This window comes from Aricia agestis, chromosome 7 (assembly GCF_905147365.1).
Source record: "Aricia agestis chromosome 7, ilAriAges1.1, whole genome shotgun sequence".
Lineage (NCBI taxonomy): Eukaryota > Metazoa > Arthropoda > Insecta > Lepidoptera > Lycaenidae > Aricia > Aricia agestis.
Window position 1 is genome coordinate 16294227 of NC_056412.1, and position 27636 is coordinate 16321862.

The 27636-nt window shown below is 34.7% G+C and overlaps 3 protein-coding genes and 1 long non-coding RNA gene across 4 annotated transcripts; all 4 read left to right on the top strand.

Annotated features, from left to right (window-relative positions):
• LOC121728661 lies at nt 1-26501 on the top strand. The gene is made up of 3 exons (XR_006035852.1): nt 1-31; nt 13910-13912; nt 26366-26501. It is a non-coding gene; the product is annotated as an uncharacterized LOC121728661 (long non-coding RNA).
• On the top strand, nt 280-9285 carry LOC121728656 (polyprenol reductase-like). The gene is made up of 6 exons (XM_042116879.1): nt 280-304; nt 743-1078; nt 4306-4494; nt 5035-5183; nt 8290-8445; nt 9147-9285. The coding sequence occupies exons 2-6, from the start codon at nt 751-753 to the stop codon at nt 9237-9239; spliced, it is 915 nt and encodes a 304-aa protein (XP_041972813.1). The 5' UTR covers nt 280-304; nt 743-750; the 3' UTR covers nt 9240-9285.
• On the top strand, nt 16126-21935 carry LOC121728655 (polyprenol reductase-like). Its single transcript, XM_042116878.1, has 4 exons — nt 16126-16474; nt 18789-18977; nt 20904-21211; nt 21843-21935. Exons 1-4 carry the CDS (start codon nt 16150-16152, stop codon nt 21933-21935), a joined length of 915 nt encoding a protein of 304 aa, XP_041972812.1. The 5' UTR covers nt 16126-16149.
• On the top strand, nt 22481-26126 carry LOC121728653 (polyprenol reductase-like). The gene is made up of 4 exons (XM_042116877.1): nt 22481-23188; nt 23328-23516; nt 23712-24016; nt 25887-26126. The coding sequence occupies exons 1-4, from the start codon at nt 22813-22815 to the stop codon at nt 25977-25979; spliced, it is 963 nt and encodes a 320-aa protein (XP_041972811.1). The 5' UTR covers nt 22481-22812; the 3' UTR covers nt 25980-26126.
• Nucleotides 26502-27636: the final 1135 nt, after the last annotated feature.

Genomic DNA, 27636 nt, shown 5'->3' on the forward strand with positions numbered 1-27636 from the left:
GAACGTATTACCTCCTCCTTTTTGGAAGTCGGTCAAAAAATGAGTAGCGTACATTTCTCTCTATCCGACGATTTCTACAACTATGTATACATAATATTATATTTAAAATTGCAAGTTTTTGACCAGGAGTCAATGACCGCTATTGCCATGTTTCGCCGAGTACAGTATAGTAACTCGTTTAAATAGACCATAATTCGACATTATGACGTCACACTTGTAATTATTATAAATATGCGCCCAAAAGCATAGATAAAACCAGTAGGCCGTAGGTAAGCATTACATAGTTTACAGACCGCTACTATAGGTAAGTTAATTTTTGTTCAAAACTTGCTTAAATCACGCTTGAAAAGCAGATTAATCTAAGTATACTAATATTATAAAGCTGAAGAGTTTGATTGTTACACGCCTATCTCAGGCAGTACTTATTCGAATTGGAAAATTATTTTCTGTTTATTGGTATCAGTGGAAAATGTGAAAAAAACGTGGGATATTTTTTATCTTTGTATTGTGTTGATGTGGACGAAGTCGCAGGCAACAGCAATAGGCATAATATTATGATCTTTTTATATAATGGGCAGAAACGTTTGCCATACTCGAAGATACTATAATAAAAATTAAACCGGTTTAAAAACTATGAAAAAGACTCGCGGAAAATGATATTGGGTATAAATATTTTAAAACGTTTTTACCACGAGATCACTATATTTAAACGGTTAAACTGATTTAATTTTTTTGTTTTCAGCGATCAAAATGTTGAGTCCACTAGACATAGGCTTCATTTCAATAGCAGCCTACACGATCCTCATGGGCTACTTTGTAACAATATACGAGAAGAAGCTACCTGGGTTCATAATAAGATTCTTCAAATACGGCAGTTTTGGATACAAAGGCTCCGACGGTGGTTTCATACGAATGATTGAAGTTCCCAAGGCATTATTTAAACATTACTACGCGTTTTCTTCGGTTTTTAGTGTTTTAACATTCGGTTACACGATTTTAGTGTATGTGTTCCGTCGGCCAGTGGACGATTTTTGTTTGGCCTTGCTAAAGCTAGTGACTACGACAACTACCCCTACAGGTAAGTTACTGACTTTAATTTATTTTGTGACCTTTTTTTTTATGAAATAAGGAACTAAACGAGCAAACGGGTCACCTGATGGAAAGCAACTTCCGTCGCCCATGGACACTCGCAGCATCAGAAGAGCTGCAGGTGCGTTGCCGGCCTTTTAAGAGGGAATAGGGTAATAGGAGAGGGTAGGGAAGGGAAAAGGGTAGGGGATTGGGCCTCCGGTAAACTGACTCACTCGGCGAAACACAGCGCAAGCGCTGTTTCACTCCAGTTTTCTGTGAGCCCACGGGCTCCGGAGAAGTACCACGGTACTTCTCCGGTCGAGCCAATACCTAACTATCGTTAGGTACCGGCTCGGGATTCGTATTTTTATTTTAATATTAGCATGGATAATAGTATCTTATTATCCATGCTAATAAAAAATTCGAAAGTGTCATCTTATTTTTATCATAACTTGCTCAATTTTAATGCTATTAACCTAATACAGTACTCAATAGAAAGGTAATTTTAAGTACTTTAAAAAGTGTTCAGGAAGTATATGTCACAAAATGCATCAATTTTCCGTTATTTGTGTATGAATGTTTAGATTTAAGTATACGCCGAAAAAAGTATACATATAATCACTTTAAATTAAAATTAGAAGGTTATTAAAATTAGGCGTTTATTTGTTATTTTATTGACGTTAATTTATATTATAACAAATTTTTCGTAAAAAGGTAGTTTTTGAGTTATTTATGAAAAACCGTTTTAAAACATGTAGTTTTATCTCGAAAAATCACAATTTTCGATCTTTAATTACTCAGAAAGTATTGATTTATTCCAAAAACTTTATAAAACAAATTTTGCTTAAAATTTGTCTGTTTATCGATTTTTGCGGTTTCTTTTTTATTTAAAAATATTTCACCCTCGAGAAGGGTTGGCATCCACCCACAGGGCAAAAGCGCAAGTTGGCACTATGTCACTTTTGTTTGATTTGAGCCCCAGGGACATAGGAAACTGGTATCCCGAAAAAATATGTACGGTTCCCACGCAATAAGCGAGTTTTCGCGCATAATATTTACAGTGTGGCATTTTGCTAAATTTCATGCTATTCAGTCTGTATGCGATTACATAATAAGTTATTATATTTTTATAGCATCGTTAATATTTAGTTACTTAATTTAATACATTTAAAAAATCTAAAAAATACTTTTTCACGTTAACGTTTAATTCACAGTTTTTTGTTTTGATATTTTAATAATTAAATAGGTATTGAAAGCACGAATTAAATTCTGAGCTAAACTTTCGCAAGAAATAGAGAAAAACAAATACGTATGGCACTCGGGGACTGCATAGCAATAACTAGTCTGCGCGCATACGTCTAGTCGCAAGCACACAAGCACCGTGCCGAAGTCTGCCAAACTGAAACGACGTTAGACGATGTGTTAAAATTTTCGTTACGGAATTTCTTGATTCGGTCGCCGCCCTCAAAGCCCGCGATAAAGGCTAGGCCATAGCTTAAAAATATAAGATCCTCCATCGAAATAGAATACACTATATAGCTAAAGCCTAGAGCAGGGATCACCAATTAGTTTCGCTCGGGGTCCGTTTTAAGAGTTTAAGACATGAAATGACCATCGCGGTCCACACATTTTATATACTTACTTACTTAAAAAAAATGTATTAAACAAAGGTAGGTATTGACATTAAATCCTGGAGATTTTGAAGTCCTAAGATGAACGAAGATCATCTTCGAACATGCTCGGTCCGCACACAATGGGTTGGCGGGCCGGATGCGGACCGCTGTCCGCCATTTGGTGACCCCTGGCCTAGAGTAGGTATAACAAAAAAACCGGCCAAGTGCGAGTTGGACTCGCCCATGGAGGGTTCCGCAGTAGTAATAAGGTTTATTTTTATGAAATAAAAGGTTTTTGATTTATTTTTATAATTCAGGTGATTTCATGAAAGTTAAATTAAGGTTTACTATTTTATGACGTATAAAAAAAACTACTTGCTATATCTCGTTCAAACTAATTTTCGTTGGTATAAACAAAAATAATAAATTAATAATGGAGAAAGGAATGTTCATATTATGCTGAAGATTATTGCTGTATTTTTAGGGTTCCGTAGCCAAATGGAACCCTTATAGATTCGTCATGTCTGTCTGTCTGTCCGTCCGTATGTCACAGTCACTTTTCTCCGAAACTATAAGAGCTATACCACTGAAACTTGGTATGTAGATTTGGTATGTAGTCTGTGAACCGCTTTAAGATTTTGATACAAAAACGGAAAAATTATTAAAAATTTTAGGGGTTCCCATAGATACAACTGAAACAAAAATAATTTCATCTAACCTATGTGTGTGGGGTATCTATGGATAGGTCTTCAAAAATCATATTGAGGTTTCTAATATATTTTTTTTCTAACCTGAATAGTTTGCGAGAGAGACTCTTCCAAAGTGGTAAAATGTGTGCCCCCCCCCCCCCCCCTCCCTCTAACTTCTAAAGTAGGGGCATGATAAGTCTAAAAAAAATATTTGACGTACATTACTACAAAAACTACCAACGAAAATTAGTTCGAACGAGATCTAGCCAGTAGTTTTTTTTATACGTCATAAATGGTAAACCTTAATTTAACTTTCAATAAATCAACTGAAATATGAAAATAAATCAAAAACCTCCTTATTTCATAAAATAAACCTTATTGCTGCTGCGGAACCCTTCATGGGCGAGTCCAACTCGCACTTGGCCGGTTGATTTATTATAATTTTTTAGCTTTCAAATTATGAGTTAATAAGACTCTAAAAACTGTAAATTACGACATCTCCGTAGGGAGAGCGCCTTAAGAGCCTGCTGTCAAAAATATCAAAGCACGATATCCCCGCCTACACACACCGCTATTCTCCAATCGTGATATAATAATATAATTTTTGATGATTACTTTATATTTTTCTTAAGTCATTATTTTATAAGGTGTGTGATTGTAGTAGTGTTATTTAATGATAGTAATTCAAAAAGTTAACAGTTATTTGTTGAAAAGCCCAGAAAGATTCATAATTTCGAAAAATATTACTATCGAGTTATAAATAAATCGTGTTTTCCGTTAGGCAAATATCAGATAAATATATAATGATTAAATAAATCTTAATTTCATTTAAGTCAATCGTCTTCCGGGATCGTAATACTTATTAGAAAACACACCAAAATGTGGCAGCCCGCTCTTAACTGTGAAAGTAACACCTTTCTTTCTTCCTGCAGTGTCCGCCGGGGCTTGTCTTCTGACGCTCCTCCTAGTGGTCATCCAGTGCTGCCGAAGATACCACGAGTCCCACCACCTTCAGGTCTTCTCCAGGAGTGCCAGGATGAACATCAGCCACTATATGGTAGGGTTCTACCATTACTTTGGTGTAGTGGTAGCGGCGGTAACAGAAGCGCCTTTGTTTTCGGGTAAGCAAAGTAAAGATACCATTCTTTCTAATGAACTTAAAACTAAAAACGTGCTTTCGTTGCGTATTGAAATTCCAAATCAACATTAATATTACAATTACTAATAAAAATGCTGGTTATTATGAGCAAGCGGGTCACCTGATGGAAAGCAACTTCCGTTGCCCATGGACACTCGCAGCATCAGAAGAGCTGCAGGTGCGTTGCAGGCCTTTTAAGAGGGAATACGGTAATAGGGGAGGGAAGGGAATAGGGGAGGGTAGGGAAGGAAATAGGGGAGGGTAGTAAGGGGAAAAGGGTACGGGATTGGGCCTCCGGTAAACTCACTCACTCGGCGAAACACAGCGCAAACGCGGTTTTCTGTGAGCCCGTGGTATTTCTTCGGTCGAGCGGGCCCATTCGTGCCGAAGCATGGCTCTCCCACGTTACCAACTCTTTTACGTTACACTCTAACCAAGTCGTCTCCAGGAGGATAATATTGTTGGTGCTGATAGTATGAAGTACGCATTATAATCTGATAGTAATATCTTCAAAATATCTCAGGCACTCAACACAGCAACATACTATGGCTGGACACGAGGACTGTGATCCTGACCGTGCCCTGTGTGGCGGTCTTCGCCTGGGCATGGCATGAGCAGTACCAGAGTAATGTCATACTAGCGAGCTTGAGGAGAGACAAGAAGTCAGGACAGGTAGGTAACATCGGCATTAATAGGTCAGCTCGATCTAGGCTCGATCAGACTGATATGCACGCAAAATAACGCAAATGTATTAATAACATAGATATAAGTACCTAATAATATATCTAAGTATATTTCAATAAAAAATAATTTTAAATTTTGTTAGTCCTAAAACTCGAGAAGTTGAACGAAGTTGGCTAATTTTAGTCTTGAAATATACGTGGAAGTCCGGGGGGGTTCATACTAGGAGGGAAGTGATTTAAGGTTCACCGGATCGTCTAGTTGTGTATACGTGATAGACTAAAACTAAACGGGGACAAATAGGATTAAACAAAAATGTTGTATTGTACAGTTACGTTCAAAAGTCCAGTAGCAATCGAACGCAACGATAGCGTCAACACTTAACGTTACTTGTGACCTTTTTCCATAGACAATTCAGACACACACATACACTTTGTTTGTCTGTATATTCATATCGTCAATTTCGTGTCAACACGCGAGTACTGCCGTGGCCCAGTGATTTAGCAAGTGCGTCTATTGAGGATTATTTAGTCACCAGCTAAATTGCAGGATCAATTCGACCCAAGTGTTGCATAAAACACTTTTTGAGAAATATTTATAAATTATTATGAACTATGAGTATTGATACAACTATGTAGAATAATAATTAATAATAATATTAACATAGAATAAAAAAGTTAGGGAGGCTCCCATACAAAAAACACAATTTGTGGCTTACATTTGCTCTATAATGGTACGGAACCCTTCGTGCGCGAGTCTGATTCGCACTTGGCCGATTTTATTATCACTTTAAAATATTTTGGTTACATTTTGTTAATAATCTCACCTATATCACAGTATAGCAATATTATGTCATATTGCTATACGGTGCCTATATTATGCGCCTTGCAGCTTGCTACGAATAATAAAATCTATTTTTGATTATTCGTAGGCGCCTTATATATTTTAGCTGTTGTAACTTGTAGTTTACAAAATTCAGTACCTACATTTTTTCCAGGCACTTACTAAATACACACACAAAATGAGAATGCTCTATTAGTCATAAAGCCCTAGGACAATTTTTTTGTTTTGATTACTACCTGTTGTGTATGCGCATCGACAGTGTTACAATTGTCAATTACATTAAATCAGTTCACGCTCGACTCCCATCTTTCATTGACGTGTCCCGAGACATAACATTAACAAGCTAATTTTTTGGGAGTAGCTTCATTTTGATAAGACAAACAACATATTTTTATTTGCGAAAAACCTTGAAAGTGGTAGCTAACAGAGATAGAAAGGATTTCATACTTTGATATGATGGTCCTAAAATATGGATTGTTCTATTTGTAGGACAATATTACTCTTAAATTATACTAGAGATCGCCCAATGGTCGAAATTCGACCTTGGTTTCAACGACATTAGGACTATTACCACAGAAATGGATATAGTTAGAACTGCCATGTGTATGTACTTTGCGTGCCATCGCGTTCCCAAACGTTGTACAATATCAAAATTTCGAAAGTCTGTTCTTTAGTCTGCGCTCCACTGTTATCGGAATCGGACGTCTATCGGAATTATAAAAATGTCTAATTGTGCCGTATTGGGCTGTGGAAATTTGACTAGAAACGTTGGTCTAAATAGTGGATACGTTTCTTTTCATCGGTAAGTAATTTTATTATTAAATCATGTGTCCTTTATTTTAAAATCAATTATTTAATGTTAATCGTGGGTGGTTGCAGTTTTTACCATGAAATCTACGTAAATGCGTGTGTACCGCATGATTCATAATACATTGTCGCTTTAGTTAGAAAATTATAGAGCCCGTTGTGTTTGTCCGCTATTGAGCGCGCAATGGAAATAAAACAATCGATACTTTCACTCATCGCTTAGTTTCGAGGTACAGTCAATATTCTCATTTTTCTGTCAAATGAAGCAAATAGTGTTGTACATATTCTCGATTCTAATTAATCGATTTTCGAAACAGACATGAAACAGAGGAATGATAATGTTCGCTTTGGGATATTTTGTGACTCGGTAATTATATTTTATGTAATATGTATTTATGTGTCTGTTTAGTGATTTAGTTTAAAATAATATGATATATTACTAGCTGTCCTGGCAAGCACGTATCTTTAGATTTATCATTCCTCTGTATATTAACTTGAATAATAATCGATTAAAAATTCGATATACCTATTAAAGTGGCAAAAGAGACGGAGCGCGGCGATGCCTTCGAATCGATTCCGCGCGTACGGGTATTCCCGTCACTAAAGCGCTCTTGTGACGTCACAGTAGGTATGAAAAAAGTGACACGCTCGTGTTCATACAAATTGGAGCGACATGGCGGCTCTAACTATATCCATTTCTGTGACTACTACCTATATTTTGTAAAAAATATTGACTTTATCTTTTTTTTTCAACTCTTGTCTCTGGGACTTAGCTGATCTCAGACTGGCCGTGTAAGCATTGTCTAATAGTATCTTAGATTCAATAAAAAAAACTATAATCTATTTTCGATTTGTCAACTTGTTGTCAACAGACTTCAACCATAAATAAAAGACTTTAATTCGTATGTATAGGCTTGTCACTCAAAAATCTGACATTTCTCATATGTGTGTGTTGTAGTGTGTGTAATGTTTTATTTGTTAAAAAAATGTATGATAAAAGCATAATTTCAAAATAATATTAGCTCAATGCACTCCTTCACCATATAAACTATAACTGTGCAAAATTTCATGCACTTGCGTTTCCCCATTTTTCGTAAAAAGGGTTACAAAGTTTTTGGCTCACGTATTAATATATATCTTTTGTTCTAGGGCTCCCTAACTACAATACTGTATAATCTATTGACGTCACTACTTCATTATTGTATTTATTTTTTATTATTCGTAGAATAAATATAATCAGGTGATTGTATATTGAATGATATTGACATACCTCAAAATATGTCAAAAAAGCCCGTTGAGGTATCTGTCTCATCGTAACATCCTTGAAGCAAGTGTATTTTTTTGTTTTTAGCAATAGTTCATCATCATCAGCTTGCCCACTGTTAAAAAGTTTGATGTTTGTCTAGTTAGTTTTTTCAATGTTATTATCGCTCTCTTGTATTTGTAGGTGGTCACAGAAGAGTATAAGATACCTCATGGGCGACTCTTCAACTACGTCTCCAGTCCGCACAGATTCTGTGAAATTGTGATCTACGTTGTGCTTCTAACTATAATGCCTACTAAGACTTTCCTCAGTATACTTATTTGGGTGGTTAGTAATCAGGTAAAGTTTATTTATGTTAACTGATAAACATTACCGTAAGGCTATTACGTATAATATGTAGCGACAAGTAATAATACTATATTTATTTATTTATTTAAGTTAATTACAACGGGTTACCCCAATTACAATAATAATATTGCATTATTACTATAATTATAAAATTGCATTATTTTTTATATTTCTTTGCATTTTCATCTTTATTCCTTTCACGTTTGCATGGCGTTATGTGTTAGCTTTTTATTAAGGATATGTTCCTAAATATAATCATTAGTTTACTAGCCAATACTCATGAGTCATGATGTTCCAAAATGTACGCCAGTGCATTAACGTATTGTACTCGTAACATTATATTACGCCACACTTGTCTCACTAGAGAAGTGTTCCGCAAACTTTTTGCGTTCAAGGTACATAATAAAAATGTAAATTTTTGGAGGTACACTAGAAATTAATCAGCGTGTACAGGGATGCTTTAAGGTCCCATCCCTTCGTCGATCCTCTTAAAATGTTCCCTTTTTTGGTTCTTATAAACTAGGAATATACACGACGAATAATTTTTTGAGGCACACCAACCACACACACACACCACACCATTTGCAGAACATTGCATGAGCATGGCTTCAAAAACATGACGTCTTGAGCACTGACCAGTATACTGGATTTTATTTCGGAACCTAGGCCAATTATTATTTCTTCTTTTTCAGGTCCTGGGCGCACTTTATACTCACGATTGGTATAAAAACACTTTTAAAAATTACCCGACAAACAGAAAAGCTATTTTCCCAGGCTTTTTATGATAAGATGATGCCCGAGACGCAAAGGGAACGTAAACCGTACAGTTTGCAGCTATAAAACTTAAATTATTCCATCCCTATTTTACATTCTATACAGGGTGCAATTAAACCTTCCTGCCAAATTTTGATGTATTGATCCTAGTTAAAAACTAAAATACACTTATTTTTTCTTTTATAATCACTCAGTACTAAAATGTTGAGAAAAACCTATTGAAAGTTATCCTAAAAAACACTACAATTAATGGACACGATGCGTCGGCCGCGCGTGACGTGCCCCCGCGCGCGCGCCTCCCCCCGCGTCACCACCGATCATTCCCCCGCGCCGCTAGTGACCGTTCTGCAACGATTTAAATGGGATAAAATATTATGTCATAAAAAAAAATAACACCCAATTTTTGTTGGTTAAATGGACTCACCTAATGATACCTAAGCCCTGGAAAAAAAATCGGCAGGAAGGTTTAATTGCACCCTGTATGTGTGGCCATCAAAATTGGTCTTGTAAAAATATGAGCTAAGTATATTTTTATGTTGCTATTATATAGGTAGCAAACTAGTTTAAGTAGTTTAAGTACTTACTAGTACGTTTGGCAAAGATATTTAGCTTAAAAATAATGGTTCTTAATGAATTTGTTCTGTCTGTATGTCTACCCTTGATAACATATTTTAAAGTAAATAATCTAAATATATATTTACAAGTTGACGAAATCTTGTGCAGTTATTTTTTATTATAGACTATTATTATTACTTACTATAGATTATTATTATTAAACTTAAGATTATAGACTTTATTAAACTTAAGGTGCCGGTTGGCACCGGGCGACATGAAGCAACCGCAGACGACGTATCGTCGCAACACTACTAGTTTGTACGTTTTTGTATGAAACACCCTGCGCAGCTAGCGACACGAAGCTAGCGACACATTCATAGAAATAACTACATAGGAATGACGTGTCGCGACGACACGTCACGTCGTCTGCTGCAACTTCATGTAGGCGGCTTCCATCTTGTAGCGACCCGCCCCGGCTTCGCATCGGGTATAAAATATTATACAGGGTGTAACAAAAATAAATGATAATACTTTAGGGTGTGTACGTGTTCCTTGTAGAGAGTTAGCTGTGAAAGTAGCAGCGCTGAAAGACGAAAATTTTTTTTCACTTTTGTATGAGGAAACTCGTGACGCTCGGGCCCCATGCCCATACAAAAGTTAAAAAAAATGTTCGTCTTTTAGCGCTGCTACTTTCACAGCTAACTCTCTACAAGGAACACGTACACACCCTAAAGTATTATCACTTATTTTTGTTACACACTGTATAGCCACTGAAAAAATGATTAAAAATTAAAATCAATTCAGCAGTTTTGACTTGTATTTTATTACTAACCGTGGCCCGCATTAGTCGGTACCGCGCCGCAAAAGCTACTTCCCGCAATTTCTAAATCAATATCTTCGAAAATATTCATTTAAATCATATGCTGTAAAGGGCCATATAGACCTACATTAAATCAACAATGTATTTAAGTTATTTAATTATTAAAATTGCTTCGAAAATTAGCCATTATTTGTCGTAAAAAGAAAATGACAAAAAAATGCTATTGTGGGATATCCATAAGAGATAGACAATTATGTCTATCCCAACTAAACACAAATATACTTAATAAGTGTTAAAATGTAAAATCTAGATCGCAACGTAACAAAATATATGTGCTAGTTTAATGTCTTTTTAATGTTTTTAATTTTAATGTCTGCACATATATTTTGTTACGTTGCGATCTAGATTTTACATTTTAACACTTATTAAGTATATTTGTGTTTAGTTGGGATTGTAATGTGTTTTGTGCATTTAAATAAATAAATAAAAAAATGTGTACAATACTTGGTAGGTACATTATTTTGATAAATCTTGTAGGGCCTGCGTTTGCAATGTAAGCGGAAAAAAAAAGGAATTATTTACGACATCACATTAGAAACCCCAACAATTACAGTATTTCTCCACTATTTAATGAATGTTATTATACCTATAACCTTCCTCTTGAATCACTCTATCTAATAGAGAAAACCGCATCAAAATCCATTGCGTGGTTTTAAAGATTAAAGGGAACAAAGGGACATGACGGAAAAAAGCGACTTTGTTTTATAATATGTATAGATTATGTAAAAATGTTTAACCATCTTTATAACAGCAATAGATGTTATTCAAAAAATATCCGTAATTTATTATACTGCTCCTTACGTTTTAAAACGCACTGCAGACGTATTATTATATACACGGGTAATATTTATATACACGGGTAGTAATTATAATTAATTACGAGTGCTGAAAGTTTTATTAGCTTATTATACAATTCAAAATAATACTTATTAGTGGAATAATTATATTATATATCAAGACGTAAGTATATTAGACTAGCTGTTGCCCGCGACTTCGTCCGCGTGGACTTCAGTTTATAGCGCGCGGTGTCAACGAAATTGGTGTCAAAAGCTTTTTAAAACCCTGGTACCCCTTAAATCAAAATACCCAAAACAGCCGTGCAGTGTGCACATATAATATTATTATTTTTTAAATTAAACTTTTTTATACCAAATTTTAAAGCTTATTTAGCTTTACACAACTTAGCTGCATTACACAACTTTAGCTTTACCCATAAACTATTTAGTATTTAATATTGGTAGGCTGTTGTTTCTGATATCTATATTGGTAGGTGAGTTATTTAATAACGTGTATAACAATCGAAAGAATCAAAAAACTTAACTCAACATGGTACCACCTCTTATAGAAATACATATGAGCAAGCGATAGCGCGATCTGGGCGACTCTTGGCGCCATCTGCTATGAGTTTTTGGAACTAACTTAATTTGAACTTTACGCATAAACACCCCCTTACAACCCCTTTTTCCAGTAAAAAAAGTAGCCTATGTCCTTTCTCAGGCTTTAGACTATCTGTGTACAAAATTTAATTACAATCGGTTCAGAACTTTTGGCGTGAAAGCGAGACAGACAGATAGACAGAGATACTTTCGCATTTATAATATTATTATAGATTAAGTAGATTAATTAATGTTTTGATGCTAGATTGCAGCACTAGCATAGACGGTAAACAAATATTCTGGTAATATGTACTATGACGAATCTAATATATAAAATTCTCGTGTCACAGTTTTCGTTGCCATACTCCTCCGAAACGGCTTGACCGATTCTCAAGAAATTTTGTGAGCATATTGAGTAGGTCTGAGAATCGGCCAACATCTATTTTTCATACCTAAAATTATTTATATGGCAAACCAACGTTTTCCGGCACAGCTAGTATAATATAATATTATTTACTGTATATACCAGTAGCGCCCTCTGTAATCAACAAAACTTGGTTGACTACGGAACACTGAAACGGAACCCTAACCAGCTGATTTTTTTGTATATTGATAGGTTAATAGTTATATAATTTAAGAGTAACATTGTCAGTACAAATAGAACAATTCATATTTTAGGACCATCAAATCAAACTTTGAAATCCTTTCTAACTTTGAAATCCTTTCTCTGTTAACTACCACTTTCAAAATTTATCGCGGATACAAAATATGTTGTTCGTCTTATCAAAATGAAGCTACTCACAAAAAATTTGTTTGATAGTTATCAAAAAAAAATTGTTCTATATGGACTATATGGATCCTCATCCGTATATCAACTAGAATCGGTATTTGAACCTTTACTCTTCTGGTGCCCCCTCAGACGTGAAGCCATAGATTAAGGATATAGGTAGATGGATTCTTAGCTCGCCAGCGCGTGGCCATTTTATGCTTGTGTGCAATTGCCATAGTGTGCGTGTAGGGATGGGCATATATCGATAAAAATATAAAATTAGCCTACAGCTTTCGACCAATAGGCGACTATAATTTTATATTATAGATTTTTATCACGTTATAGATTTTTAGGACATCAAAAAAAGGAGGTTATCAATTCGACCCGCATGTTCAAAAGTATATGAAAAATAAAATACTTATAAATAAATAAAATATTTAAGTATATAATTACACAAATTGTTTAAAATATATATAATATGTATACTCCATAAGCCACGAAGGCTTGTCCGGAGTGTAATATCAATAAAATCAACAGTTTTTTATAAGAAAACAACAGAAGAACAAAAATACTTTATTATACTTAATTACTATTAAACAACAATTTTGTAAAATAATAATTATTATGTATTATCGAAGAAATAAAGACGTTAAAGCATTGGATACTCGTGGTGTCCACTGTCCCAACACCAGTGTCCGATCTTTCAGTCAATAAAATATGCCATACATCATAACATGTAAGGATCGGACACCGGTGTTAGGATACATTGTATAATATTACACAGTACACACATATTAAAAATTATAAATTAAATGAAAATAAAAAATATTCAAACAAAAGGATTTATTGAATATGTTCTTAGTCGCAGCTTTTGAAGTACCTAAATATAATATTAACTTCCATATAAGTTCCCAATTGTCATCATCATCACATTGACCTCTTCTTTAGGAGCATTTCTTTAAACTAAAAATAATTTGTTTGTTAGTATCAATATTCAAAAAGTATTTATTCCATTTTTTTCACATTACAAAATTTGGACATGTCAAGATTTAAATGAAAAAATATGAAATTAGCAATTTTTAAATATGGATTACGGGGAAGGTTGTCTGCTTTATAATTATTGGACTCTGTTTAATGACTGCATTTGTGTATCATGCTACAAAAAATTACGTATTGCAGTCGTGTTCTTTAGTTTTCCACTTTAGTGGTTGATCCACAATTCATGACTGCGAGTACATACGAGTATTGAATACTTAAATCCATATTATAAAAATATAAACTTTAGCTAACCTTAGTATGCCTCGAGAATTATACTGAAAACAGTTGACAACAGTCTCCTTAACGGGGGGGTCTCCTGAGGGTGGTAGTGATAAGGGGGATTTTCCTCACTTAAACCATCCCTCCTCACTCCATCTCACCACCAGATTACTCGGTTATAATCTAAACTTAAAAATAATATTATCTTCATTATAGGTCTCTCCGTCATCACCATCGTATTGAACTTTTCTTTAGAAGCATTCCAAAAACCTAAAAAAATAGTTGGTTTAGTGACATTAATGTACTTAATACTATAAATAATATACATATTATAATATTGTATACGGGGCAATATGCTTTATGTAAGATTTCCATACTTAACCCATCAAGCCCCAAGCGGAACCCAGGTGCCGCATAACAACTGAATATCTATCGTGTCTGGTATTTATTAAAAAAATAGTAATGCCAGGATAAAATTTCAAAAAGTAAATCCAAGTAACGATTTGACTACTTACAGGGGGAAGGTGTAAGAGTTGTTGATCATTTTACTCTCCGTTAGAACTTTTTTATTTCAATAAAATCATTGTTTCAAACTTACGTTTGAAATGATAATCCCAATATTGTGATGCCTTCGAGTAAGGATTAAAAACTTGCATGAAACTTGCGTCTAAATATTTCTGTTCTTCGTCTATTTTGAAGCATTTTCAAATCCTGAAAAAAAAACATTTAGTCCACGACAATATTTTTATCGATATAAATTTATACTTCAAGCAAGGTGCATCCCTAAAGCACACGTAAAAATCTATGCCATATTTGTAGCCAAATTATTACTTGATGTGACATTTTTATCACTAATGGCATAAACAGCATGATTAAGCGATTATTAAACTTATAAATTTTCTTTTTAACTTACAAAAAATACCGACTGGTAAGCCCAAAAAACGTTGTTGAAAACTTACGTATGTTATGTTAAATCCACGTGTGTGAGGCATTCCTTGGCCGTTTTTATGGTTTATTATTTAGCGGAACCACAAAACCCAACAAGATATTGCATTTAACGTTCACTAAACACTTTTATTAGCACTTTTAAAACAAGAATTATGCAGACCGACTCCTTTGTTATGTTCTACTCGGTCGGACATAACATTACAGGCTTTTGACGTTTACACACCGATATGAGCTTTCTCTTTCACTCAACTTACTGCGTCGTTAGTTAGAAAGAGTAACATTATCAACTGTCAAAATATAAGGCTCCCTCCAATAGTATAATTCCTTCATGCGTGAAGCCCTAAGCAATTGCACTGTTAAAGATGTTGTCATGGAGAAGTCGTCACGATAATCTCTATCAAAACTCGCAACGGTTTTGAATGCGATTTTTTATTTATTTAATTGAATGAAATATTTATTTTAGTTAAAACTAATTTTAACGTGCATTTATTATAGTACAACGTTCAATGGCAAAACAACAGTTTGCCGGATTAACTATAATAGTAACTACCATGTTAATATACCTAGCGGAATAGAGCAACAATCTCGAGCTGTCAAACGAAACCGAAATTGGTTTTCATCTGTGTGTAAAAGTATGTGTACGTAATACGTATGTAACACTTACACAAGCATGATTGAACATGAACTCTATGAGATTAAATTGTCAACGTGCCGATAAGTGCCGACTGGACGTAAAAAAAAGAGTTCTGCCGTCATGTATCACAATTCACACGTCACCACGCAATGTTACTGCTAGTGACATCTCGCTTGCTCAGGCCTTTGTTTCTCTATTCCGCTAGGTATATTAACTTTATGGTAACTACATAAATTATGTTTGAAATATTATCCCTCAAGTCCCTCAAGCGTTACTAAGAGCGGCAATAAAAATAATTACTTAATATTAATCTTTAATTATTGTTCATTACTAATTATTACCCGCTAATTGCACTGTATTTTAGTATATTACCACTATATTACCAAAGTTATTTCGTAGCTGTATCTTGTACTATTATTATCTATTCTGTGGCTGTATATCAGTGTAGAAGTTTTACTAATTTGCTAAGATATTTGCCACATTTTTTAGTAAAAAGTAAAAAATGTTAAACGTATTGGATACAATATTTCTGATTTTTCTTGTATTGGTTATTTTCATTGACCAGTTGCTGCAGAAATATGAAAATATCATACCGGTGTTATCGAAATGTTTTAAATATGGCAACTTTGCATATCGGGGGAAAGGGGCAGAATATCTAAGTGTGATCGAAATACCGAAATCCACGTATCTTCATTTCTACTTGTGTGCTGTGGTTTTCGGAGGGACGCTTTTTTTATACGCCATTGGAGTTTATTTTTTAAATTTTCCGGTTAATCGCTACTTGTCTTCGATACTGCATTTCCTCTGCCAGAAGAATGAACCATCAGGTATATTTTTTTAAATTTTAAATTGTTGCTCGAAACTTCCTTCGGAAAATTCCATAGACTTATTTATGAAAATTCGTATAATAGTGCGCGGTAGCGACTAGCGTTACATGTCGCCCTAATAAAATATTGTCTTTACCTAATATATCACTTTGATTATCTTAGAGATAGGCCTACTTTCGTATTTATATAATAACGAGCTTTTGCCCGCGGCTTCACTCGCGTTAAGAACTATTTACTTATATACAAACTTTCATCCCCTATTTGAACCCCTTGGGATTGGAATTGATCAAAATCCTTTCTTAGCGGATGCCTACGTCATAATATCTACCTGCATGACAAATTTCAGCCCGACCGGTCCAGTGGTTTGGGCTGTGCGTTGATAGATCACCATTCACCATGTCAGTCAGTCACCTTTGAGTTTTATATATTACTAGCTGTTGCCCGCGACTTCATCCGCGTTAACATAGTATAATAACAAGGATGGATAGTTTTCTCCTTTTTGTGTTTGTGGTTCCTTATACAAAGGGTTAAAAACGGACCCTATTTAAGCAAACGTCAAACGCAAACGTCAAACGCAAACGTCAATAAACTTTCATGTTTCTAACTCAAGAAATGACGGACTTTCATTGAAACTTTCTACCCCAATTTCACCCCTTTGGGGGTAGAATTACCAGAAACACTTAAATACGTATCCATTCATTTTTAATCAGTAGCACAAAAATAAAGTTTCATGTTTCTAACTCAAGAAATGACGGACTTTCATTCAAACTTTCAACTCCAATTTCACCGCCTTGGGGGTAGAATTTCTAAAAACGCTTAAATACCTATCCATTCATTTTTAATCAGCAGTCCAAAAATAAACTTTCATGTTTCTAACTTAAGAAATGACGGACTTTCAATCAAACTTTCAACCCCTATTTCACCCCCTTGGGGGTAGAATTTTCAGAAATGCTTAAACACGTATCCAATCATTTTTAATCAGTAACCCAAACATAAAATTTCATGTTTCTAACTCAAGAAATAACGGAGTTTCATTCAAACTTTCAACCCCAATTTCACCCCCTTGGGGGTAGAATTTCCAAAAACGCTTAAATAATTATCCATTCATTTTTAATCAGTAACCCAAAAATAAAGTTTCATGTTTCTAACTCAAGAAATGACGGACTTTCATTAAAACCTTCAACCCTTATTTCACCCCCTTCGGGGTAAAATTTTCAAAATTCCTTCCTTAGTGGGTGTCTACTTAATAAAACAACCCTACTCACCAAATTTCATGGCTGTAACTTTTACAGTTTTTGCTCAGCGATGATGAATCAGTCAGTCAGTCAGTCAGTCAGTCAGTCAGGACATGTAATTTTATAAGTATAAAGATATAGATAGATATAATATTATTGAAAGCATGAAAGCTGCAAAATTAAAGTGGAACTGGGCGGGTCATACTAGCCGCATGCATCCTGACCGTTGGGCAAGGGTCACCACGGAGTGGGTACCAGTGGACGGACGACGCCGCCGTGGACGGCTTCCAAAAAGATGGCGAGATGAACAGCTGGATGCCTACAAGCCAGACTGGCTTGCAGTGGCGTCGGAATGAGAGAGATGGAAGATCTTGGGGGAGGCCTTTGCCCAGCAGTGGGATAGCATAGGCTCATTAAAAAAATAGATAGTTATTTGTATAAAAAATAACTTCGAATTCGAGAAGAGCGGCCTTTTATTGTTCTGTACCCAAGGGTAAAAACGGGACCCTATTACTGAGACTCCGATGTCTGTCCGTCTGTCTGTCTCCAGGCTGTATCTCAAGAACCGCTGTAGCTAGACTTTTTAAATTTTCACAGATTGTGTATTTCTGTTGCCGCTATAACGACAGATACTAAATATCTACAAAATAAAATAAATATTTAAGGGGGGCTCCCATACAATAAACGTGATTTTTTGGCCTTTTTTACTCGTAATAAATAATTAATCAGAATAGATCTAAGGCACTTGAGACATATTTTACAAAATACTTAATGAATAATAATTATTAGGTACTATTTGACATTTGTACCTTAATAATTAGAGTCAGAACTCGCACTTGGCTGATTTTTTTTTCTGTTTTTTGCAACTGAACACAAGGAATGCGTATGTTGTGCCATATTCATATACTTACAACAGGGATTGTAAATACCCTCACTGATGTAATAGGTACGCTTACGACGAAAGGCCCCAGCTTTCGTCGTAACGTCGTTTCACGTTTGTTACAGTAGGACGCGGCATTCTCGTTCGATTGTTTGAGTCTCAAAACGGTTTCGTTGTAGGCCTACTGTTTTCATTTCAGTTTCAGTGGCGGCAGCTTTGCTGACACTGCTACTCATATTGCTCCAAACTTCGAGACGCTACTATGAAACCAGCTGCCTGCAGGTCTTTTCAAAATCCGCCAAAATCAACATCATCCATTACTTAGTCGGGCATGTGCACTACTGTGGAATAATTTTGACATCTATTGGAGGAGCTCCCCTGTTTTGTGGTGAGATAATAAGAGGTTATGATAGTTTTTATTATTCGTAGGGTTATGAGGACAAACGTTTGAAAGTGTCTGATTATTTTAATAATAAATATAATAAAATACAAGAAATATGACGTCACACTATGGCGGACAGTGTTTTCGGTGGCGTTTAAAAGGCATATTTTTCAATCAACATTTTTATGAGTTTCTACTGCTTAAAATATTAAAATATTAGTTTTTTTGGTGAAAATGATTAAGAAGCGATTAGTATGAAGAAAAAAAGTAGGCCAAGTAGCCTATTGATAGTAAGTACCTAGTAACATGTATACTACTAGTATGATGAATAGTAGTCCCCAGTACACGGAACTAACTTTTTTCTGATACATACAAATTTACCACTTTGTGAGTGCCTTGTTTACGATGAGTCCGATAAACTTTTCTATGCGAAAAATTTCGGCGCTGCTGCGTTTTCGAATGCTTGACTCCTGAAATTGTCGATATGACGTCACCATGGCTCCTCGTACATAAAACTTTCATTTTTTGGAATTTGTTTAATAAAGTTAATTTAAAAACTGTGGTCAACTTGTCCGACAAGAATCACGCTGCGTCTGGAGTGTCCGACACTCCAAAGATGTCGCTATGACGTCACTACGAGTATGACTCTTCGTACATACAACTTTAATTTTTTCAAAGGCCTATGGGGGATTTTGTATGGACCCCGTCCCCACCCTTCAACAGTCATGGGATGCGTCTCGATTTGTTCACTGGGACCCAGAAAAGTCTTAAGTACCAGTGTCAGTTTCAAAATTAATGGGGTTTATTAAAAAAAATAAACTTTTCTCAAAAAAAAAAGGTGTTTATTTTTGAACAAAAAAATACTTTTTTTCTACAAACAAAAAGCATATCAGGGTTCCGTAGTCAACAAGGAACCCTTATAGTTTCGGTCTGTCCGTCCGTCTGTGTGTCTGTCCGTCTGTCCGCGATATAAAATCTTTTTTTACACATTTTTACACATCAAGCGGGGGTGTTTTTTTCCCGCGTCTATCCTATCGTGTGGGGTGTCGTTGGGTACGTTTTTAAAAAATATTATTCAGAGTATTCAAAGATCATTTTCCGATTTAGGGATCCACTTGTGAAATATGAAGTTTTAAAGTGGAAAAATCGTTAGAGTCCAGTGTCCGTGCCACTAGAGATATCCAAGAGCCATATATAGTTTTTGTAATAAACAAAGTGTACTTTGTTTAATAAAATAATAAAAAGTAAAAATATTACTTTGCAAAACCTATATTTAATGACATTTATAAGCGTGAGCAAAATGCTCTACGCGCGAGTATTTTAAGGGGCGCGAGTGCTGGCGGGATAAGAAAAACGTTATAACTTCTAAACTATCTGACTTAGAGAAAGGAAATTATTGAAGATAAATACCTCTTCTATCTTTTTAAAATAATAAAAAAGAATCAGTTTTATGCGCCAGATTTTTCACAAAAAGCCATTAATTAAAAAATACACAATTTTTTTCCCCTAAACTTTGGTTTTTCTATGTTTAATTCCACGAAATTTTTAACATATTGCCTGTACAAGCATAGGCAGCAAGAGTAGCTATCAAATGAGACCTTTTTTATCTTCATAAGATATTTACATCAGAAGTACTAGTCAGATTAGTGTGAAAGCCCGAGAAAAACTAAAATGGCTGCCATATTACAACGGTGAGAGAGATACAAAATTTGAGAGCCAATTTGTCGATAAAAAATGCCATAGATCATGACATTAAAGAATCGGACACCGGTGTCGAAACACATTGTATGCATTAGGTTAGCATGCATTTAAGCGATTGACAAAATATTTTGTATTAAACGGTTTTCTTTAGTTGCATAATGCATTGCTCTTGCAAGATACAAAACGTCGAAACGATTTTGATCTAGTTTTTATGTTTTGTTTTTCTCACAGGTAATCAAGACAGAGAAAAAATAAACTGGATTGATGGCAGAACGACTGTCGTGGCTCTTCCGTGCATCGCCATTTTCCTCTGGGCCTGGCAAGAACAATACCAAAGCAACGTCATACTTGCCAACCTGAGAAAAGACAAGAAGTCAGGAGAAGTAGTCACGGAAAAGTACAAGGTTCCAATGGGACGAATGTTCAACTACGTCTCAAGCCCGCACAGATTCTGCGAAATTGTTCTCTACTTGGTTTATTTTGTTCTCATACCTACGAAGACGTATTTCATTATTTTCCTATGGGTTCTCGGTAATCAGGTATGAATATTTTTTCTATTATATAAAACTAGCGACCCGCCCCGGCGTCGTACGAGTATAAAATATATAGCCACTGAAAAAATGATTAAAATCGATAGCCTATGATCCTTCACGTCTACTTCTTATCTATGACAAATAACATAAAAATTGCTCCAGTAGTTCGCGAGATAAGCCCTTTCAAATGATTTCCCCCGTTTTTTCCACATTCTCCTATTAGTCTTAGCGTGATAACTGATAAAATATAGCCTATTATAGCCTTCCTCAATAAATGGGTTATCTAACACTGAAAGAATTTTTCAAATCGGAAAAGTAGTTCCTGAGATTAGTGCGTTCAAGTAAGCCCTTTCAAATCATTTTCCCCGTTTTTTTCCACATTTTCCTCTATTTCTTCGCTCCTATTGGTATTAGCGTGATAAAATATAGCCTATAGCCTTCCTCGATAAATGGGCTATCTAACACTGAAAGAATCATCAAAATCCGTTGCGTAGTTTTAAAGATTAAAGGGAACAAAGGGACATGACGGAAAAAAGTGACTTTGTTTTATAATAATTTATGTATAGATATAGATGTATAGATATAGTAAGGTACTCATAAGGATTGATGAACCTGACTGTACTTTTTTCTTTTCTAGGTTTTGGGTGCTAAATACACGAATGATTGGTACAAAAATACTTTTAAAGAGTTTCCAAAAGACAAGAAGGCAATAATTCCAGGGATTTTTTGATTAACTGTTGAACTGAACTAATTGTTATGGTGCTGGCGCTAGAGGCACGACAATTGATTTTAAGCTCGGCAGTTAAAGGGTTAAATTTTGTAAACTTTCACGAAAAAAAAAATTTTTCCCGCCACATTTTACATGACACTGGCCATGGTTAAAAAGCCGAGTGCCATATTATGAAAAAAAAAGTGACAGCTGCCAATGTCATGGTCAATGACAGCTAGCCTTTGTGTTACCCGCTTAAAGTTTAGAATATTGCACAATTTGTGGGAGAATACTGAATTGTTTAGTTATAGTGCGAGTTGCCTAAAATCTTTAATTTAGATTTTTTTAATACGATATATTATTATTTATTTTATGTAACACAAAGTAATTAATTATAATTTATAAAACGTGCTCAATTTATTTAAAACTGCAGTTGTTTCATGTTTGGACTGAGAAATCAGAAAAAAAATATATATATATAAGCTGGCAATCCAAAATTCTGCAAAAGTTGAAACTTGTAGTGGATAATCGATTTCCACTTTTCTTTATTTTTAGTTTTCAATTAACATATTACTTGTCCTCAGCAGTCAGCACTCAGCACTAATAATTTTTAACGGTTGTTCTATTACCTAATCGAAATATACCATGGTTGCGTCAATGTTTAAGTAAATAATATGTAGTAAACAAAACCAGCTGTAAATTTTTACCAACCTTTGCTACCAGTATTTCGATATTAACCAATGTGCGTATTTCATAGCAAAACTTACAGTTTTGCATCTCCTGGCTGCGACTGGCTACGCTAGATCTTGAAGGTATAATTTATAGTTTGCGGCCACTTACCTCCATAACCTACTTTTACCGAGTGCCGTTACGTTCTAATGTGCCACTTTACTCCGAAATGTCTCCAGATCAAGTAGTCTCCGAACACGAGAAGCCTCTGTACGCTATGTTAAATATATTAGACGTAGGGTTTATGTTCATAGCGACGTTTACCTTTATCACCGGGTATTTCATAAAACAATATGAGAGGCATCTTCCAGCGTTCATAATACAAACGTACAAGTACGGGAGCTTCGCTCACGACGGCGTGGGAGACAAGTTTGTGACATCCACGGAGATTCCAAAGGCGTTCTACAAGCATTTCTATGCATTTTCGTCGGTACTCAGTGTGATAACTCTACTATACGCGTTATGTGTTTATTTTCTGGATTTTTCTGTGAATGGCATCTGTGTTTACATGCTGAGCCTTCTGCTGGAGCAAGAGAAGCCATCAGGTATTTATTTGCATGGAAAGTTCTATTTTACATAATTTTAAGTAAGTACTAGATCTTGGAACATTGCCACAAAAATGTATTCTATTTTATATCATAACAATTTACAGTTGAAATTAAAAATGTTTTTATAAAATTTCAGTGTCTGTTGGTGCCGCTCTGCTCACATTGACATTAATAGTCATACAAAGCTTGAGAAGATATTATGAGACATTCTTTCTACAAGTATTCTCTGACAAGGCCAAAATGAACCTGAGTCACTATGCAGTTGGATTTGTTCACTATTTTGGAGTTATTGTGGCAGCTATTGGTGAAGCACCACTCTTTTGTGGTAAGATATAATTCTTATTTTTAATTGATCTGTCAGATTTTTTTTTTGAAAATATAATTTGATTTTTTGATTAAAAATCAAATATTGCACTTAAACTATGGCATAAGTATACTTTTCAAAGAGTTCCCAACTAATATTTTGTTTCATTTAGCCTACCAGAGTTTTGAAAGGTTTAAATACTATTCATCATTTCAGGTGAACAAGACCGAAGCCAAATATTATGGATGGATACAAAGACAAAGATATTAGCTTTACCCATAACAGTTTTATTTGCTTTATTGTGGTGGGAGCAGTATCAGTCTAATATTATTCTTGCCAATTTGAGAAGAGATACATCGGGTGCGGTGGTTAGCCAAGAGTATAAAATACCGCACGGACGACTCTTCAATTATGTATCTAGTCCGCACCGGTTCTGTGAAGTGATGCTATACTTACTTCTACTCATTCTGACACCAACCAAGACATACTTATTCATCTTCATGTGGGTTTTGAGTAATCAGGTAATGAATTTCATAAATTTCAGTATTTCTGTAATTCTTAATCACAACATTGCGCAGGGACATACATTTGTCGTTGATAAATACTCTTTTGTCATTGTACAGGATGCAAGAGACACTGTGTTTAGCAGAAATAATCCAAACCAGTTCAGAAATTTAAGTCGTGGTTCATCATAAAAAATAGTAACGGCTGTCTTTTTAGCATTTATATCACACTTTTGAATTTATAATATAAATTCAAAAATATGTTATAAATTTGCAAACATATATTATAATAATTATTATAATGCAAATGGCATTAATTAGTTATAATTATATTAAGAAAATAGTTGATGGTCCATAAGCTTAGCCGAGCAATTAAAAAGTGAAGTAATTTTTTTACCCATTTAGTTATAAAAAAAACACTGTACTCAAAATATTTAAATATTTTATTCTTATACAAAGAATAAAATATTTTTTTATTAATAAAATTTTAGTAATGTGACTGTGTTGTAAAGTTATAACTTTATTGTATTCACATTATGAATATTTTTATTGGTAGGGGATTTATGTTAAAACTCCATAATCCATACTAATATTATAAATGCGAAAGTATCTCTGTCTGTCTGTCTGTCTTACTTTCACGCCAAAACTACTGAACCGATTGCAATAAAAAAATTTGTATACAGTTTTTCTAGAGTCTGAGAAAGGACATAGGCTACATTTTGATGTGGGAAAATATCTTATTTCCATGAAAATATCGATGAAAATGAATTCGCATTGCGCGTGGCCAGCCCTCATCCCGGGGGTCCTGGGTTCGAGTCCCGCAGGCGGAACAAAAAGTTTTCAATGTTCCTGGGTCTTGGATGTGTATTAAAATAAAATTTCAAAAATCTTAAACATATTTTATGTATAATATTATAAAAAACCTAGAAATATATCGATGCATTGAACATTTTAGTTCTAATACGATTCAACAGATGGCGTTTTATAGTTTACTTTATTGTAACATAGAACTAATCATACTTATTAGTTAGTATGTTTTTGTTTATAGTTTTTAATACGTTAGAATATTATGTTTAATAATATAATCACTTGGTATAATAATAATCCGGTGTAGCGCGGCCCTTAATTAATCAAAATACCCAAAAACAGCTGTGCAGTGTGCACATAATCTATACTAATATTATAAATAATATCTATCTGTCTGTCTGTCTGTCAGTCTCGCTTTCACGCCAAACGCCAAAAGTATCTCTGTCTGTCTGTCTGTCTGTCAGTCTCGCTTTCACGCCAAACGCCAAAACTTCCGAACCGATTGTAATGAAATTTTGTATACAGATAGTCTAAAGCCTGAGAAAGGACATAGACTACTTTTTTACTGGAAAAAAGGGTTGTAAGGGGGTGAAAATGTGTAAATTTGTTCAAATTAAGTTAGTTCCAACAATTCATAATAGATGGCGCCGTGCGTCTTCTACATCGCGCTGACGCTTACTCAAAAGTCTTTCTATAAGACATGGTATCATCTTACATTTAAGTTTCGATTTTTTTCGATTGTTATATCTATTCTACGGTATTAAATAACTCAGTACTTTATCTGTGCAGTGACGTAACCTTAAATCTATCAATGATAAATAGTTTATGGGTAAAGTTGTGTAATTGGAGGGCTAAATAAGCTTTAAAATTCGGCATAAAATATAAAGTTTAATATAAAAAAATGAAATACTTATTGTGTGCACACTGCACAGCTGTATTGATTTAAGGGGTACCAGGGTTTTTTTATAAAAGCTTTTGAGACCAATTTTGTTGACATCGCGCGCTATAAACTGAAGTCCACGCGGGCGAAGTCGCGGGCAACAGCTAGTAATTAATAAACATGGTTACAATTCTATTTCAGTTGTTCTCTGCTCTCCTGGCCCACAGCTGGTATGTCAAGAAGTTTGAAGACTACCCCAAAAATAGAAAGGCAATATTCCCAGGAGTTCTCTAGTCTACATTCTCCTTTAAAAAATACTATTATGTATTAATGCATAAAAATTTGAGAAATGATTGAACAACAACGGAGAATTATTTGTAGTGTCCTATTTCTCAATAGAGTAATAAGATACTACGAATAATAATATTGACACAGTAAAGATTGTATAAAAATTGTATATTAAGATCATATTAAAAAGTCACATGACAGACAAATTAAGTGGACTATAATAGCTGCGTAAATATAAGGTAAATTTTAATAAAAATAAGGGAATATTTTTTATACAAGAGGCTATTTGGTAGACTTATTTTAATGCAAAATGAGACTTCTCTGATGTTGCAAGTCCAAAGGAAATGGTAGTTGCTTTCCATCAGGTGACCACTTTGCTCCCCCTATTGAAGAAAAATGTTAACATCGCTGTGTCTAAATTAGACAAGTTCTCCACTTTAGTGTAGTAATTGGTGATACAAAATTTGCATTTAATATTGAAATACTTTTTAGTTTATAAAATATTATAATTTAATTTATTGTGTTATTGAAATCAGAATATAATATATTTTCGTACAAGAGTTGTTGTTATTTCATGGTACATTTAGTATTTTTCTTAATTTTTAGGGTTCCGTACCCAAAGGGTAAAAACGGGACCCTATTACTAAGACTTCGTTGTCGTCCGTCTGTCTGTCTGTATGTCGCCAGGCTGTATCTCAAGAACCGCTACAGCTAGACTTCTGAAATTTTCACAGATTGTGTATATCTGTTGCCGCTATAACAACAAATACTGAAAACAAAATAATATTAAAGGGGGGCTCCCATACAACAAAAGTGATTTTTTTGGCCTTTTTTGCTCAATATCATCATGGCATCAGGTAGGCACTTGAAATTTTCACAAAGACCTTAAATATATGTGTACTTTAACAATTGATAATGATATTTAAATAAAATAAAATTTAGGGAGGCTCCCATACAAAAAACACAATTTTTGGCCTATTTTTGCTCTATACCTATACCCTTCGTGCGCGAGTGCGACTCGCACTTGGCTTATTATTGAAAGATATTACGTGGTATACCTAATACCTATATTATCTTATAAGTTCTTAATAACCTATTTATTATAGTGCGTCAAGAAAGTGAAGAAATTAAAAAGTGGCACCATCGTAGTGTCATCCCTTTCAAATCAATCTAAGAAAAAAGGGACGACACAACGATGTTGCCACTTTTTAATTTCTTCACTTTCTTGACGCACTATAACTAGTAGATTTTGCCCGTCACTCAGTTCTGGCGGGAACCGTACTTTTTGTATGTCATTTCCTAGGACTCAAATTATCTTCATACCAAATATCACGAAATTGGTTCAGCAGTTTAAGTAACAGACAGCCACACGTTCGAATTTCTAGTAAGGATTGTGCTTAGGCTGATTTTCCTGTCATGCTGACCGCTCGCTGACCGTCGGCGCCGATACTGAAATGTATGAAATATCATTACATCTCGGGCCATCAGCGCCGACGGTGCGCGCTAATCAGCGTGACAGGAAAGTCTGCTAGAATGTTTTGTTAGCTATTGTTTTGTTACGATGTCAACAAATAAATATGCAACATTGTAGAGCACTTATTGAATAATTCATATTCTGTTATGCACTTGCTATGGGCTATGACATGCATTGTTTATATGAAAA

What these genes read in the sequence shown, in the direction of transcription:
- LOC121728656 (XM_042116879.1), top strand. Translation starts at nt 751, where the DNA reads ATGTTGAGTCCACTAGACATAGGCTTCATTTCAATAGCAGCCTACACG. An exon ending in GAGACAAGAAGTCAGGACAG is followed by an intron (nt 5,184 to 8,289) that starts GTAGGTAACATC and finishes TTGTATTTGTAG; the next exon opens with GTGGTCACAGAAGAGTATAA. An exon ending in TTTGGGTGGTTAGTAATCAG is followed by an intron (nt 8,446 to 9,146) that starts GTAAAGTTTATT and finishes CTTCTTTTTCAG; the next exon opens with GTCCTGGGCGCACTTTATAC.
- LOC121728653 (XM_042116877.1), top strand. Translation starts at nt 22,813, where the DNA reads ATGTCTCCAGATCAAGTAGTCTCCGAACACGAGAAGCCTCTGTACGCT. An exon ending in GGAGCAAGAGAAGCCATCAG is followed by an intron (nt 23,189 to 23,327) that starts GTATTTATTTGC and finishes ATAAAATTTCAG; the next exon opens with TGTCTGTTGGTGCCGCTCTG. An exon ending in TGTGGGTTTTGAGTAATCAG is followed by an intron (nt 24,017 to 25,886) that starts GTAATGAATTTC and finishes ATTCTATTTCAG; the next exon opens with TTGTTCTCTGCTCTCCTGGC.
- LOC121728655 (XM_042116878.1), top strand. Translation starts at nt 16,150, where the DNA reads ATGTTAAACGTATTGGATACAATATTTCTGATTTTTCTTGTATTGGTT. An exon ending in CCAGAAGAATGAACCATCAG is followed by an intron (nt 16,475 to 18,788) that starts GTATATTTTTTT and finishes TTTTCATTTCAG; the next exon opens with TTTCAGTGGCGGCAGCTTTG. An exon ending in AGGAGCTCCCCTGTTTTGTG is followed by an intron (nt 18,978 to 20,903) that starts GTGAGATAATAA and finishes TTTTTCTCACAG; the next exon opens with GTAATCAAGACAGAGAAAAA.